Source organism: Diabrotica undecimpunctata, chromosome 4, assembly GCF_040954645.1.
Source record: "Diabrotica undecimpunctata isolate CICGRU chromosome 4, icDiaUnde3, whole genome shotgun sequence".
In the NCBI taxonomy this organism is placed as follows: Eukaryota; Metazoa; Arthropoda; class Insecta; order Coleoptera; family Chrysomelidae; genus Diabrotica; species Diabrotica undecimpunctata.
Genome location: NC_092806.1, coordinates 40,546,830 through 40,565,715, shown reverse-complemented (window position 1 = coordinate 40,565,715; position 18,886 = coordinate 40,546,830). Strand labels below are relative to the sequence as shown.

General features: G+C 33.1%; 1 protein-coding gene across 2 annotated transcripts in view; it reads left to right on the top strand.

The window, feature by feature from the left end:
* eag (potassium voltage-gated channel protein ether a go-go) overlaps positions 1–18,886 on the top strand; it is a 570,041-nt gene that overhangs the window by 253,892 nt on the left and 297,263 nt on the right. For both annotated transcript variants that reach the window (XM_072529377.1, XM_072529379.1), the window contains exon 2: positions 4,938–5,171. In XM_072529377.1, coding sequence (XP_072385478.1) covers positions 4,938–5,171 — 234 coding nt within the window. The remainder of the gene's footprint in view (positions 1–4,937; positions 5,172–18,886) is intronic.

Genomic DNA, 18,886 nt, shown 5'->3' with positions numbered 1-18,886 from the left:
AGTAAGTAATTATTCGTTTAGTTTTAAGTCTGGCTTCTTTAGTCCCCTTTTCTCGTTGAATCTTATCATAGCAGACAGTGCATCTTTTACGATTTTTTGTAAAGTTTCCCTCGACTCTCTTCAGTTTATGAGTTATTTTTTTCTTGCCCTTTCTTTGATCATCTACATCCTGATGATCCTCTGCTTCTGTTTCATTGTCTTCGTAGTCTAGAAGTTTATCTATTATTTCTTCCCTGAATTTTAGCATGTCTATCTTTTTTTGTTTATTTCTGTTGTAAATTACCCATGAGTTTACCACACAGGTTCCAAGAATAACTTCGAACATAGCCTTCTTATACCACTTGATGGACTTCCGAAGACAAGTATAATAGGAAGACATCTGGTCCGAAATATCAACACCCTTTTTGGCTTTGTTATAATCTATTACCGATTTTGGCTTCAGTTTGTTTTCGCTTATCCTGTCCTTTGACCCAGTGGAGAAAAATTCGTCCATGTGCTGAGGTACACTGCTTATCATGAGAACCGATATTTTATCTTGCCATTTAAAAACTCGTACTCCGTTGCTATTTTCTTGTCCAAATATTTCGCCTTTTTTGATTTTTTTTAGACAAACATCTTTTGGATTTCCTTTACGATTTGCTCGTAATGTACCACAGGTATAGGTATTTTGTCGTAGAAGGTACTCCGATAAAGTAACGCTATTATAAAAGTTATCGGCATATAAAATTCGGCCTTCGTTTAGCAGACCTTCCATGAGTCTTACTGTTACATCAAAAGTGTGACCATGCCTACTATTATTCATCTCACTTTTGCCACAATATATATTCAGGTTGTAAGTGTAACCGTCAGTTGTGCATAACTTATAAATTTTGATCCCGTATTTGTGTGCTTTGGCAGGCAAATATTGCCGGAAGACAAGTCTGCCTCTCCAGGGCACCATGGACTCATCAATTACAACCTCTTTATCTGGTTTTAGAGTTTGCTGGAAATTATTGATAATCATGTCCAATACATTTCTGATTTTTTGTAGTCTATCACTAGTTTGGGAACCAGCAACATTATCGGAAAAATGAATGAACTTCATAAGCAGATCGAACCGATCACGTTTTATGCTGCTACAGATTAGGTCGTTTTTGTACTTTTTATTCTGTGACCAATACAGTCACATCTGTGGAAGATAATTAATACTCATCATCATCAAAATTCCGAACAACTTTCGAAGTTCATCCCGATCTGTTTCTCTCCACTGACGTACAAAAGAGCTGCGAGAGAGTTCATGGTTTTGTATATATTGCGACGCATATCTATTTGTCTCATTCAGTATTGTATCAAGAATATTATCATCTATAAATTGGCGGTATGTTTTGTAGGGAGAAGACAGATCAGTCCCGTTTGTTTCCGTTCCACACTGACCGGAAAATTCAATATGGTGAGAAATATTTCCTCATGTTCCCCAAGTAATTATAGGTTTATGCACAGACTGAACAGGTATATTTTCATCATCAGCTGTGTCACTGTCGTAATTTGATTGAATACCATCAACGCTACCCGCATCACTGTTATCGTCAAAGTCACTTGAAACATATGAATCTCCGGAATCTTCAAAAGGATCGCTGTTCTCATCTGACCAGTCAAAGGTATGCTGTTAATGACTTGGCGTTTGTATTCTTGAAGGGCCAGATGTGGGTTCTTGTTTGTTTCTGCTACAAGAATTTCTGCAACATCTGACACTTCTACAGTACTAGCTGTCGTTGAAGCAGATTCAATCACTGTTGTAGTTGTATTGTTTTGTAGTGGTGAAACGACTTTTGCAGCTTGTTTAGCGGCGAGCAAAATTCTATCAGTCCTGGTAAACATTCTTTCAAAAACAGAGTCTAGTTTATAACACTAACTTTACTATTCACTTTTTTAGTTTATAAATCACTTTTTCACAAAAATATCTGAAACCAAATACTAGAGTTAATACAAACGTAAACATAACAATAATAATACAATACAATACTATACAATACAATAATAATAATAAATCACTACATTGAAATAACGTGTACCGTCAGCGGTACATGTCGGCTACGAATAAAAAAACTTCATCAACGCCGTCATGTACCTCCTACGGTACACACCTAAATTCAAAAAAAAAAAAAATCGGTTGCCTGTAAAGTCGGTTTTACGGGCGAAGATTTTACGTGACAACGTCTTTTTCTCGGTAGAATATTTATTGATATGAATATTATTAAATTGCACAATAGGAACAAGGAATTGAATGAAAATAAGAATTGCACAAATTTTAACTATAGAAATATATTTTGTTTACTAAAACATTGTACATGTAAACTTAAACTTAACTAATGTCTATTTGAGTGAGAGGTTATAATTTGTTATTTTAAATGTTTGACTAGCAATACGCGCGGTTTCTTCTCAATCGACTGAATTACGATTGATTGCAGAGTGATTTAAACTAATAATTTAGTTAACACTATCAACATTTGTCAATAGTATGACATAACCTATAAACTCAGTTTCTCAACTTTTGTGTCAATCTAACAATTAATCAATCAATCATAGTTTACGATAATGAAATATTAGTGTACAATTAATTACCTTTATTGTTGTAGTTGTTGTAAATGACGAATCTAAGCACTCCACATTTTCACTACAGACACAGCTGACGATACTTTCAACGATTTTCAACTTTAGCGATTCAACGCGCCTAATTCTCTAGTGCCGCGCGCAGCGGACCGATCATGTTTGAGTGGGAGAGAGACGCAAGGCATTCGCCGGTCCGGCGGGCCTCTCTCTCGTTCGGCGACTCACTGTAACAGACGTGAGCGGGCGTTACACTTTTTCTTAAATGACTCCGAGCCACAACCTAATTTAAGACGTTGTCACGTCAAAAATAACCACCTTGGATGTAAAAATACATAATAAATACAGGAAATCATAACATAGATCATTCAAAAGCTTATTTTACAATAAATAGTTTCCGGCCCTGAAATAGATTTACCGAAACCACGTACGTGGCGAACGTGTTAAAATACAAACGTTAGTAAATTAAACAAATTTTGTTTTTTTTTGTTACTTTTGTAGATTTTGTTTTTTTTTAAAACCTATTTGTAAATTTCCACTTTTTGCAATTCTATAGAAGCACTGATTTCACATTTATTCTTTAAAATGAGTTATACTTAGACGCAGAAAAGAGTAATTTGTTTTTTTTTTATTAACAGTATGACCAAATCTGTTATCATGCTATTGGTATTGAAATCGCCAGACCATTTCTCCAGTCTCATCCTTAAATTCCAACCAATGATTTCTAACTAAACTACATTTTTGTCTTCTGACATTAGTTTAAACTAAATAACTTTCTTATGTAGAATTAATAATTAAAAGAATTTGTCACCAAGTAATAAAAAACAAATTCTGTTTAATTTATTAATGTTTGAATTTTGAGAACGATTTTCGAAGTGGAAATTGAAACGTCAATAAACTTACTTTAACCTTCAATTGTGGCTTATTCCCAATAAAATAGTAATTACTTGCCGCAAAGAAAATAGCTTCAAAACAGCTGTAGATGTAGCTAATGTATCATAACTTGTACATAAACAGATTGTATATGAATGTAAACATATTGTAATAAACTTCTACTAGTGTCAATGGCTAATAGTAGCTGAGACACAATTTAAATAAAAAAAAAACGGGTGTGGCAGTCCAGTGGGACTGCCGGTAGAAGTTATACTTCTATTCACGCGTTCGCCGTTAAAAATTTATATAGGAGTCAATCTGCACAATAATTACATATGTGATGCTATAGGTAAGAGAGAGCAGAAAGAGAAAAAGAATTAGTTATATAGGTATATGGTGCATCGTTTGCTGTATTTAAACATTTGACCTGTAGTAGCAGTATAGTAAATGAAGGATTGTATCAATATTTTAATGAAAACATATATTTTTATTTTTATATACGTATAAAAGGAGTTGAATGCAAAAAAAAAATTTACACATACTCAAATTCATTGTTTATTTTGTTATTAATATAAAATGTAATTTTTATTACTATAAATACACTGCAACATAATTCAATATAATAATACAATATAAATTAAAATGTAATATTCATAAGTATTTAAAACTGCCATTATACATAACTTACTTTACGAAGATAAAAATAAAAAAACAACAACTCGGATTATGTTGTAAATTTTCATTTTATTTTAAAATTTATGTTTTTTGCGTATATTACATATATTTAATAAGATTAACGTGAGTTTTTAAATATTTCAAAAATAAAAAAGGAAATTCATAATTGGGATTCGAACTCACAACCACCAGCGTATGAACCAAACACGTAAAGGATTTGCCAATTAGACATGACACTAACGGATTTCAAAATTGACAGTTCTCGGTAAAGCAGTGATTATTTTGAAATACAAAAGCCTAAAATAATTATAAACATTTAATTTTAAATAATACAAAACATATCACATAAATAATATTATATATAATATTATATATATATATATATATATATATATATATATATATATATATATATATATATATATATATATATAATATTAAATACAAAAGGAACATTTTTATTCTCGAGAGAGGAAGAGAGAGAAAATATATCTTTTGTCTCTCTCTTACTCATTATCTTACATATGTAATGGTTTCACAGATTCACTCTCATGCAAATTTCCAACGCCGACCGTGCGTATAGAAGTATAACTTCAAAAGGTTGCTGATATTATTTGTTAATATGATCGTATTTCCAGCATAGCTGATATTAATAACTTTAGAAATCACTATAGTATTACAAATTGTACAACAGTTTTTTTTACTACGAAAAAGGTGTTAAAGAAAGAATTCCATAAAGTATTGTTTTGGAATTTTATAGGGTCATAATAATAAAAATCGTAATAATGCTTATTTTGTTTCAGCTGACAGCAGTTTTTTATTGGCGAACGCACAAATAGTGGACTACCCTATAGTGTATTGCAACGAATCCTTCTGCAAGATCTCCGGCTACAACAGGGCGGAAGTGATGCAGAAGTCTTGCAGATGTGCCTTCATGTTTGGGGAACTCACAGATAAGGAGACAATCAGCAGGGTGGATCATGTTTTAGAGCACCAACTGTACGATCAGTTTGAAATCCTTTTGTATAAGAAAAATAGTAAGTTTTATATGTTCTACTACACATTTTTTTATGTTTTCTGTGCTATACGTTTTCCACGGTGCAATGTTTTTGATCTCAAAACCATAATATTGACATAAAAAGATCCACTTGGATATATTTGTTACGAATAAAATACGAATATTGGATAATACTAGAATTACCCAGATAAAGTTATTTTATCGCTGTTTCAGATATCAAGTTTTCAGTGCTTAGTTATATCTTTTGGACAATAATTCTGTAGTAGATCGTTAATAAACAAAAGAAAGCAAATAAAATTTAAACGTAAGTAGTAAAAAAGTTTAAAATGTACTGCGTTATCCATTTGACATTGTATATGTTACGGTTAAACTTCGAAAATGGATAATCTCGACATTAACCGGATAATCTTGACTTTAACAGAAATGTAATGTTAATTTAGTGCGAATTTCAGATATATTGACATTATCTGGTTAATGTTGAGTTTAACTATTCTCTCTTGTTAATGTTGAATAGTTTATTAGAAAATAATACAACGTTGTCAATTGTATAAAAAATACCTAATATTTTTGCAAATATGAGAAACTTCCGTGGCATCTAGAGTTGCACAAAATATTAGCTTTCTTACAGTGACACTTTGTTTAACCACATTTCGTTTTGCACGAGCATCTGTTGTATCCGTTACCACTACATAGATATGAAATCGCTGCAATCTCACGAAGAGATTTTTCAACAACTGAAACTTTTTCGGTAGCAATGAGAGGACTCGAACATACACTGAACTGATGTCTTGTAATTAATTGTGGTATTGTATCACTTTCTATCCCGATTTTATAATAGATATTATCTTCAACTGTCACAACAACGTTTAATAAATTTCTTGCACCAGCTCGTCCTCTATCAACATCGGGGACAGGTAATCTAACGGTGTCACCAATTTTTGCAGTCGGTAATAGAGAGTTTTTGTGCAAGCAAATACGTATACGTAACGTATCTTTTTAACATATAAGCATACGCATTAATGGTTGAACTAACGTATCTAGATACGTATTACCTAACGCAACGGGCTGGTACGTTACGTTTATACGCATCCCTATCGAGCCGAAGGTAACCGAATGCACAAGGGAATCTTACACGATTACCAAAATTTCAACATCCACATTTCATAAGCACACTGGTATGTGTATTTTTACATTTGTGATTACGTATATTTGTTTTTATTTTTATAAATAATGGAAAGCAGTAGAAAACGACTTAACTTAATTCAAAAGCGAAAAATATTTTTAATGGTATCAAAATTTAAGCGGTCGTATAGTCGTGCAAGATGTGGAGAAGAAGGGCATCTTCTATGTCTTCGTCTTCTTCATCATCAATAAAGGCACCTACATTTAATATCGCGTCCATATCAAAAATTAAAAATTGTTCAAAACAATATTTGTTATTTATTTTGAATATCAAAAATAGGGTTAAATGACAAGGACAAGACTGGCACTGACAATTTATTAGTTAATCACTAATTCGGTGAGGGCAACACCATCGTTACATTACGTGCAGAACAAAAACTCTCAATTTAACGTTCATCTTCTTCGATACGTTAGTTCTTTACGTATAGGGAGATACGTTACGTTAGGTAGTTACAAAAACTCCCTAATAACTTATTGGAATTGAGTTTCATATTTTGTCTTGTTAAAGCAAATCATTTTCTGCTTGATATTTATTTTTAATAATAGATTTCTTTCGTTAGCATATTAGGCGCCTTAAATCATTTTTATTATTTTCGTTAATTTTAGCACAACAGTCTGTATACATATGAACAAACATATTGCACGAAATATTTAAGCAACAGTTCGAACATTCAGACTTACAAACACCACAAAAAATTAGGCTGTTATTTGGTATAAGATTCTCATTATCGTTTTGTTAAATACATTTGAATCTTTAAATGTTCCTTCTGGATTAACTGGACAAAGAAGATTTACAGAATACCAGAAAATGTTGTTTTCGTTTGGTACTTTATATGTTTCATCGATTTCTAACATAACCGGGGAAATTATATTTACAGATAACGTGGAATTGTTAGTTTCGTTTAGTACTTCATGTTTCAGCAACTTCTGTGATAACTGGAGGAATAATGTTTACAGAAGAGCTAATTTTGTCGTTTTCATTTAGCATGTTCAAACTAATTATAAAAGTTGTACCAGAAATTAATAAAAAAACGAATTATGAGAAGCTATTATTTACTACTCATAACTTAACAATATAGCTACCTTTATTTGTCTTATCACTGTTGTAACAGTCCGATGAAATTGTTGCAACAACTTTGCTATTATTATTGAAACCTTCTGTACTATTTACTTCATCTAATAAATGTTGAAGATCTTCTTCTAAATCTATTTCATTATTACAGTCCTTTGAAAAGACAGGATCCAAAAGACCAACTTTTATTTTCGACCCAAACATGGTTTCGTAGGGAGACTAATTTATTCCCGCATGAAAGGCCCTGTTTTTCATTAATTGAATAAAGTTAAGGCACTTAGTATATTTAGATGTATTATTTGTTTGTATTCACGTTATTACAATATTAATATTACATACAAAGAATAGCTAAGCTCCAGGACCAGATGAGATACCAGCGGATATACTAAAGTTGATAGACGAAGATAGAATCCATTTGTTAGTAGACTTATTTAACAAGATTTATGAAAACAGTATAATTCCTGAAGAATGGCTAAGATCAACCTTTGTCCCTCTTTCCAAGAAGGCACATGCTAAACAGTGCAGTGATCATTGCACTATCAGTCTGATGAGCCATACCTTAAAAATATTTCTCAAAATGATTCACAATAGAATTTACAGAAAATTGGAAAAAGATATCGGAGAAACCCAGTTTGGATTCCGGGAGGGATATGGAACTCGCGACGCATTATTTGCCTTTAACATCTTGACACAGAGATGTTTGGATGTAAATCAAGATGTATTTGCTTGTTTCATTTATTACAACAAGGCCCTTTGATAACGTCAAGCATGAACAACTTTTAGAGATCTTGGAAGCTAAACAGTTAGACACTCGCGATATAAGAATAATATCTACACTGAATGATAATCAGAAGGCAGTCGCACGTATCGAAAATGGCACAACAAATGAAATTCAAATTAAAAAAGTAGTTAGACAAGGATTTGTGCTGTCACCAATGCCATTTAATCTCTATTCGGAAGAAATTATGAAGAAAGCATTGGAGGAAGAAGAGATTGGGATAAAGGTTAACTGTCAACCAATTCATTATATTAGATACGCAGATGATACGGTTTTAATGGCGGAGACAATAGAAGACCTGCAAGCCATTCTAAACTAGGTAGTCACAGCTAGTGAAGAGAAAGGGGGAACAATGAACGTTAAGAAGACAAAATTCATGATTATTTCAAAAAAACAAAGATTGAATGCAAACCTGTACATTCACAATAACGAAATCGAACGGGTGCACAAATACAAATATTTGGGAACAAGCGTTAATAACAACAATGACATCACAGAATAAATAAAAACTAAAATTGGAAAGGCTCGAGCTCCTTTTGTTACTATGAAGGACATTGTGGGAAGTCATGCCATTAACTTAAACCTGAAAATGAGATTGGTTAGATGCTACATCTTCTCGATACTGCTGTACGGAGTAGAGACTTGGACTTTAAATAAGAGCAATACCGATAAACTAGAGGCCTTCGAAATGTGGATATACAGAAGAATTTTGAAAATACCTTGGACAGACAAAATAACAAATAGTGTAGTTCTTCGAAGAATGAACAAAGAACGAGAGCTGTTGATCATCATCAAGAGAAGAAAGTTGGAATATCTTGATCATGTGATGAGAGGGAAAAAGTATCGATTGCTCCAGTTAATTATCCAAGGAAAAATTCAGGGCAAACAAAGCGTGGGGATTACATGTCGATGAAATCAACTTGACACCGTTTATTCATTTATATCATTTATATAGGTTTTACAACAGGACCTTTTATTTTATAAACTTTGAAGTTTTTGCAGACAGGATATGGAAAATTAAAAAAAAGTTCTATTGCTCCCTGTTTTGTATTTTCTTATTAATCAATTAAAAAATTAAATATTATTGTTCTTTCTCCATGGCCAATATTTAAATACAGAATATAAAATATTTCCTGTTTTTTACGTAATATACAAGTTTTTCCTTAACTCCTTGCAAAGGAATAAGTTTAAAATAATCTCCCACATTACTACATCGGATTTGGCCAATCGTCTTACTTCTTTCGTTTACTACAATCGTTTTACTTCTTTCACTTGATCACAAATTAAATAATTTTCCACGAGACAAGTACTGTTGTCATCCCTTTTTGTGGAAATAAGTTTATCAAGATTCTCGTAAAACTGAATACTTAAATTTCCACTTATTAATAACAATATTTCCTGCACAAATACCACGTAAATAGGGAATAAAAATATGTGGAATTTAACAAGACACTTGTGTTAATGTCGAGATTACCCCATTGATTTCCGACTGAAGGCTGAAGATCGTTGTATCTTTGGATATTAACGAACTAGACTGGTAAATCTCCATATTAACTGGGTAATATTGGGACGCAGATAGAGCGAGTAAAACAGTATTGCTACCTGGGAACTATTATAAACGAACAGTGGAGCAATGTACAGCAAATAAAGTGCCGCAACAAAATGAGCGCCATCTTCAAAAGTCACAACATATCCCTGGATACAAAAATGAGACATTTGAGATGCTATGTTTTCTCTGTGTTGTTGTACGGGGCGGAGGCATGGACGCTTACAGACACCACTATTAAAAAACTTGAAGCATTTGAGATGTGGCTTTATAGAAGAATGCTGAGAATATCATGGACAGCAAGGATCACGAACAAAGAAGTTCTAGAAAAAATGAAGAAGGAACCAGAGATTGTGTTTACGATCAAACGCATAAAATTGCAATATCTGGGACACGTTATGAGAAATCAGCACCGTTACTCCCTGCTGCAGTCTATATTGCAAGGTAAAGTCAAAGGTAAGCGAGGACCCGGTAGAAGGAGAATATCATGGCTGCGGAATTTAAGAACATGGTTTAAGAAAACCTCAACGGAGCTGTTTCGAGCCGCAGCGAGCAAGGTCATGATTGCCAATATGATTTCCAACATCCGAAACGGATAGGAACCAGAAGAAGAAGAAGAATATTGAGATTAACCTGATTTCGGAAATTAACTGTAATAGATATATCTAGAATTATCCGGGTAAATCAAAAATTTATCAATCTCCTTTGCCATTTATCCAGCCAATTTGGATAATACGCAAAGTATCTTTGTAAAACTAGTTTTACCTAATTTCGAGGTTTACCCGTAGTACACTGCTTTTAAACTCTTAGCCAGCCAGTGTCTAAAAATGTAATATACGAAATTTTTTCTTAATTCTATCCATATCAGACAAGCCAAATATTGGATCTGTGTAGTCTACTCTAAAAATTATTATAAAAGTTTATTGCGTGCGGGATAAATGAAAGAAATAAATCTAAATTTAAATCCATCGAGATGAATTACTGGGGATGTTGCTGCCACCTTATTACTAGATTGATAGAGATATTATTGAGACAATTAAAGCTTAGCGTTTAAGTTGGTTAAGACATTTACAACGAACAACAGGAGAGATATGACAAATAAAGTTCGGAACTAGACATGAAAGAAGAAAAAAGGAAGGACGAAAAACTCCTGAAAAAAAAAAAATGTCGATAAACCAATATCAAGCAGAGGCTTAACACAACAAAATTGTTTGAATAGAAGACGCTGGAATCTAGTATGCGAGAGTCGGTACCAGCTGAAAAGAAATTCGTTATGATGATGATGATTAAGCATAAATTTATTAGGGAAATTATGCCCGGCACTAGTTGATGGCAATACGAGAAACCATAGGTTACGATGGTTAGGATAGTTAAAAAACTTAGACTTCTGAGTTGTAAGTTTCTAGAAGGTATAATACCTGTTGGAAATCGCTTAGATATAACATGTCTATCATGAAGATTAATATTGCTATAACCAACGACAAAAACTTACGAAGCAATTAGGATAGCTGAAGATATTTTAATCGACGTCAAGGTCAAGTTTGCCCAGATGTATCTGGAAAAATGCAAGTAGCCTAAATATAGTTAATAACTGTTTTAAAAAAGAGAGACTAATAGTCAATTCTCAAAAAACACAAATCGCCAGTTTCACAAAAAAATACGCCATTACAAGACATAAAATCGCTGATGTTTGAGGAAACGATTCCCGACTGAAGGATAAGAGATGGAACCACGAAATGCAACAGTGGAGGCCATGGTTAGGAAAGAGAAGCAGAGGAAGACCACAAATGAGATGGGCTGACGATGCTAAGAAGATCGGAGGACACAACTGGAAGCAAGTGGCGCAAAATAAAAGACACTGGATTGACTTGGGGGAGGCCTATGTCCAAAGTTGGATTACTGAGGGCTGAAGAAGAAGAAGAAGAATGGAATTGTGTTGGTGTCGTAAATAAACTAGTACACTTTAGCAAGGTTACAGTAGCCTGGGTATCCGGCCACGATGGTCATAAGGGAATGAAAAACCAGATGAAATAGGCTTATTAATGCCAATGTGGCTGGGTATCCGGCCACGATGGTCATAAGGGAATAAAAAATCAGATGAAATAGGCTTATTAATGCCAATGCGGCAATATAATGGACCGTAATTCTTCTTCTGCATTGCAAAGGCAGTAAAAAGAAAGGCTGCAAGAAAGTCGGTGGCTCATAAATATCTGAAATGGTGGAGGATATCACCCAAAGATAGGCGAAACAGGTCATTGCAGAATATTCGCCAATATTAACGGCAGACCTAATAAGGAAATATACGAAAACAATCAAAGCCGTAAAAGATCTGCTAGCAGTGAACTGTAAGCTGAATAGGCAGTTACAGTTGATGGGATTGACAGATGATGACATATGCAGATTCTGTCACCTAGAAGAAGAAACATCAGAGCACATTTTAGTGTGGTAGCCTGGAAAATGTTTGGTTCTTTGCATTAAGCGAAGAAAAGTCACCGGCAAAGAGTTGCATGAAAGGTTCAGTCCCAAAGTTATTAGACCTTTTAAAAAGGGTCAGGCTAGAGAATGTAATCCAGGACTAGAGGATCACAATAGATCTAAAAAGGTCACAGAGGAATAGGCCAAAAGTTAACTCATTAAATCTATTTATAAATTTATGATAGCCACACTCGCATAAGAATGAACGCAAGGAGAATGATGACGGTTATTTATTTAAAAAAATTGAAATTTAAAAACAATTACGATGTGTTATTTATTTTATAATAATTCGAGTATTCCCAACGAGACATTTAATTAAAATTTACCCTACTATTTACATATTATGTTAACATAATATTATTGCATACACTAAATAACGGATGGCTTTCCCCATTATTTTATAAATTTCCATTTATAATTCATAACATTTAATTGCACTAGAATTCTCTTTGTATGTGCCAACGAGTTATTTAATAAAGTCCAGCTTAATTAATATTAAATTCCTATTCACCTGTTCACCAAGCTTAGCCTAATCCTGAAATGAAATGAAACTGGGTGTTTGTAAGTTTAACTTTGAAAAAATAGAACATCAAAAAGGAAGATTTTTCTTTATGTTGACAATATATTTTCCTATTTTACGAGAAAATGAAAAGCTGTTTTTTACCTTTATATAAATAATAATGTTTTTAAAAGCAAGTACTTGCTTTATTAACCCACTTTTATAATAGTATAATAAAATAAAAAATAATATTTAAGAAGTATTCAATTTACTACGTCTGAGGGTCATGTGGTTGAGATTTGTGACTTGAGACTTTCTCGTAGTTTTAATAATTCTAAAATTCTAAGAAATACCAGCAGTTTTTTTAATAGAACAAAAAAAAAATATGCGCTAAAATTTCTAATAAACAAAAGATACTGAATGGATTTAATAGAAGACGACTTGGCAACCGAAAACGGATTGTGAAAAGTGATTATAGATGAGCTAAGATGCTAAAACGCGTAAGGAAAATGAAAAAGAAAGACAGGGGAAATTAACAGATTGATGAGTATACAGGGTGTTTCAAAAAAAGGTAACCCCGTCTCTAGGGTAGGTAAAAAACTGAAAAATAATTGGGGTTTGCTTAGTAAAAAATTGTTATAACGCCATCCGTTTTCAAGATACAGGGCGTTGAAGAAAAAAAATGTTACGCATTTTTTACGATTTTGCCGAAACTACTGGCAACATTGTAATGAAATTTAAACGAATATGTTTTGAAAGCTGATACATCCCATGAATTTGTTTTTATATCTGATTCTCATAGAGGGCGCTAGTTACACGGATCGTACTAAGTATTAGTCAATATAACTTTTTTAAGAGTATAATTATTAATCAAAATTTCAAGTAAACTTAAACACCATTCAATTTTACACGAAAAAGGTACTCTTGGTAAAACTCGATACTGTGTACCGTTTTCGGAATATTTTGATTTGAAAATTATCAAGTAATAATTGATGCTGGTATAAAATAGTTAGTAATTAAACAAAACTCACAAGAAGAAAATTAAATTAATGACTAAGAACATAAAATAAAATTCAATTACAGTAAGTGTTCAAAATGCCCTCTAATCCACTCTAACCGGTAGATCATCTGGCAAGAGCTCTTGGATTTGTCTGTAATGATAAGGATGTAATTGCTGTTCTTTCAGTATCCGCCAAGTACTTGAAGAAGAAGTATTTGTTTGTCTTGCTATATTCCTTACGCTAACTGTTGGATCTTGATCAAGTAAATTTAAAATATTATTTTCTTTATTAATTGTTCTTGGTCTACCAGAATTTATTTTATTTGGTCTCACATTCCCAGTTTCTCGACAACGTCGTTCAACGGCTCTAAATGTTTTTTTACTTGGTAAGTTTCTTCTAGGAAACTTTTCTGCATAAAGTGTCACAGCTGCACTAGAACATCCTAAACATTCGCCTAAGGTTAATAACATGTCAGTGTATTCACCATTAGAGTACACTATGATTTGATTTTACAAATAACAAGGTTTTTAAAAACTCTAATTATTGTTGATTTATCGTCATAACAATCAATAAATGTCAGATTTCCATGGCACACTTGGAGAAAATATACCTATTAGAACTTTATCATTACTACCAGCATCAATTATTACTTCATAATTTTCAAATCAAAATATTCTGAAAACGATACACAGTATCGAGTTTTACCAAGAGTACCTTTTTCGTGTAAAATTGAATGATGTTTAAGTTTACTTGAAATTTTGATTAATAATTATACTCTTAAAAACGTTATATTGACTAATACTTAGTACGATCCGTGTAACTAGCGCCCTCTATGAGAATCAGATATAAAAACAAATTCATGGGATGTATCAGCTTCCAAAACATATCGTATAAAATTTCATTACAATGTTGTCAGTAGTTTCGGCAAAATCGTAAAAAATGCGTAAAATTTTTTTTTCTCCAACGCCCTGTATCTTGAAAACGGATGGCGTTACAAAAATTTTTTACTAAGCAAACCCCAATTATTTTTCAGTTTTTTACCTACCCTAGAGACGGGGTTACCTTTTTTTGAAACACACTGTATACATATATACAGTGGTATGTACGTATGCATGAGGACCAGAGAAAAAAGGCGGTCCAGTCTATACTCATTAAAACGAAGATAGCTAAATGTATTAAAGACTGGAATGCTATATATAAACGCAAAATAAAAGTCAAACTCCTAGTAAAAGTTTATAAAATATTGATAATAGTGGTATATGCACCATTATAAGATAACACGGTTGCCGCTAAGAAGAAAACTGTCAACTTTTAGAAAATGTCAGCAGAAGAAAGAAATTTTTTATGTCCGGTTTTGGCCATTATGCTCAACCTCCTTCTAAGGGGAAAATTCACTTATCCTAGATATGTATGGTATTAAAAGGATGGAGCTCTGGTGAGACTCTTTCCGTGTTATCGAGCCCTAGGTGACTTGGTATGCTGGAGTATAGGTTTTTGGATATAACACAAGTAGTAGATGGAATAATAGGTACTACCGAGGTACTTTTCATTCTCTATTGTCTACTAATTTGCATTTCTAGATTCTCTGTACTTAGCAATTTTTTCGTTGTATTTAACACGTAAATTATTGGTGTTAGGTATTGCCACATCAATAAGTGCTATTTGTCTAGTTAGTTTATTAACTATTTAGTATAATATCCGGTCTATTATGTACCACTGGTTGGAAGATAGTCAGTTTGGAGAAGTCCCAGGTTGTAAGCTAGTTCTTGGTGGATAATCTTTCCTACTGAGTCATGGCGTTCTTTATAATCAGTACCGACAAATACCTGGCAACCCCTAATAAGATGAATAACCTGATCCTAAATGGCAAGTAGGATGCCCTCAGTCTCGACGAACATCTTTCCTGATGTCAACCAATAGTTCGACGCTGTATTGTTGACGTATTCATGGCTGATCTCATTAAGATATCGCCTGTGTAGAAGATTACTCATCCAGTTGTGCATGTTTTCTTGCTTATTCAGGTGGTTTATGAGCATTTCATGTTCCCTCAATTTAAGAGGCGTTGTATCATCTACTGAGCAAATTACTTGATGTAAAGTAGATGTCTTAGCTTGCACCTGAAAATAAGTTCTTAAATTAGCAACCTGTTTATGTAGTTGCTCACTCATGTACGTAAGTCCTCTTCTTTCTTGATGTAACGGCAATGTTATTCTCTTTACTGCACTGCGTGGATGATGTTTTTACGCCTGTATGAAAAGTTTTCTCATTTTCCGCTGAAGAATCTCTTTATTCGCTTTTGACCTTCATGTTTTTATTACTATTATAAGACAAATAAGGAAGCGAGGTCCTATTGTTCCCAAAAACAAAGAAGAATATCTTTATAGAACTAATGACAATTATAAAGTTACAGTTTAGTACATCAAACTAATATAAACTATTTTTAAAAATGTTAAAACTAGTTACCGATAGTTGACCGAAATTCTAGACATTAAATATTTTGTTTAGCAAGAAGTTTTCCCTGCACCTTGCAGTCGTCTGCTCCCTCTTTAATTTGTGATAATGACCTCTTAATCTTTTGTCTTATAGTCAAGAGAATATGGTGTTTAGATTTCCAAAATTTTATTTTAACATAAAGAAGGACATAATTAGGTAACCTCATAAGCTATCTTTGTAATTAGGTCTTTTATCACAACTGAGATCTGGACTCTACACTGGCCCGGCAAACTCAAGAATAGGTCTGACCTATATTTAGAGTTTAGATGTTTACGCATGTATGTAATTATCACTGGTTGTGACGAGTGATAATTAAATACATGTGTAAATATGTATATATATATTTAGGGATTCTACAGTATTCTCTGCCTTTCCTCGCTCAACCGTTTCCATCTCTCTCTGTTGCTCCATTCTCCATCGTTTAGTCCTCTCTTACTCATGGCGTCGTCTTCTTCGTTCTTCCAGGATTTTCGGGGTCGTCCTCTTTTCCTCCTTCCTATGGGGCTACATTCGTTTATTCTCTTTATCCATCTGCTGTCGCTAGTTCTTCTTACATGTCCATACTACTTTAGTCTTTTTTGTTCTATATATGTTAGTATGTCTGTTTCTATTGATCTTCTTTGCTTTATTTCGTCATTACTTCTCCTATCCACTCTTGTTACTCTGCAGCATCTTCGCAGGCATTCCATCTCTGTTACTACTATCTTACTGCTGTTTTTCTTGTTTATGATCCAATTTTCAGCCCCATATGTCATAATACTTCGCACTAATGTTTTATAAATCTGCGTTTTTGTCTTCATATTTAGGTGTCTATCCCACCATACTGAGATAAGTTGTCCGATTGCTGTTCTTGTTTGTCCTAATCTTTGTGTAATTTCTTCCTCTGTTATTGCCTTTTTCGTGATTATAAACCCCAGGTATTTGAATTTATCCTTTCCTGTGATTGTTACGTTGTCATCAATCTGTAGATCTTCTATGTCTTCTTCACTTGTAGATAGGTACTCTGTTTTCGCGAGGTTAATATCTAGGCCAGCTTTGGTATATTCTTCTTGTACTTTCTTCATAATGTAGCTGAGGTCGTCTTGGTCTTGTGCAATCACTACATGATCGTCTGCAAAACTTAACGTATATAGGTATTCGTTCCGTACCGGTACTCCCATGCCTTCGCATTTTCTTTTCCATGTAGTCAAGGCTTTCTCTACGTATATTTTGAATAGGGTTGGAGATGTGGAACAATCCTGCAGGAGCCCTTTTGTTGTGGTGAAGTTTCCTATGATTCTTGTGTATATGTGGTCTATGCATGATCTTCCTGCCGTGAAGCCTGCCTGATCCTCCCCGATTTTGCCTTTTATCGCTTGCTCTATCTTTTCTCGCAGTATCTTCCCATATAATCTTCCTATTGATGATATTACGCTTAAACCATTGTAGTTTTCACATCATTTTCTATCTCCTTTTTTAAATATAGATGTCATATATGCATTTCTGAAATATCCATTGTATCATCCGGTGTAATTTTTTTGATCCGTATTTTATAAGCTCAGGTGAGATGCCTCCAGGTCCCGGTGCTTTCTTGTTTTTGATTGCTTTTATGGCCGTTCTCGTGTAAATATGTAAACTATAAATATACGTCAGACCCAACAAGATCGTTGTGGTACGCTACTAACTTTATGGGATGTCCAACAATAAAGTTCATTAGTAACTATTCGGAAGACTATTTAAATATTGCGTCAAGATCATATTGAAGAACGTGTTGATTAATAATGGGATTCACATATAATTTAAAATCATTAGCGTAAATGAAACCTTACTAGATAAAATGAGCGAAAAATCATTAGTGTAGGTATAAAATAGTAGTGCTCCAAGTACCAATCCTTGTGGGACTCTGCATTTGACTGGTATCTGTCGGATAGCAAATTTTGAATCCAAATGTTTAATTTTCCACAGACAGCATAGTAATCCTATTTAGCTAGTAATCGACGTTTGGGAACACGATTAAAAGCTTTGGAGAAGTCTAAGTAAACTACATTAACGGGATGCCGATTGTTTAAAGATGACTACCAATAGTTTACCAATTGATGACAACATATTTTTTAAAATTCGAAATAAATTATATGTAGATCAGAAAGTAAGTTGTGAGAACTGGAATTCAAAATATATTATAAAAAGCATTCAACACAAAAACAGCATAAGACTCATAAGAAATATAAAACTAAGTAATAAGTCAGACCAGAATTCTTTGAAAACGAACGATTCTCTCGATTTTGAAAATGTACAGATTATATTGGAAATTATTTATATTAAAAAATAACCAACACTTATTAATTATAAAATAGATGTTACGACCTGTCAAATATATATTACACATAACTGGTTGCATACCATTAAGACAGGTTTAATAATTAAAAATAATAAAACTATCTACCCAGTATGGGCCTCTTGTTTCTTGTAAATAAACACAATATCAAGAACAACTAATTACATTTTAATCACATTGTTTTTTCTTTCTGTTCTGTATGTATCAGAGTTAAAACACACTATCAAAAGATCTCATGAAATGAACCAAATTTTACTATCCTGATCAAATTTTTAGAATTTATTGTCCATTATTAATTTTATACTTGTGTTGTTAATGTTGAGTGTCAAAGTTTATGATAAATAATCTCAACGACTAGTAAGTTGCACTGACAA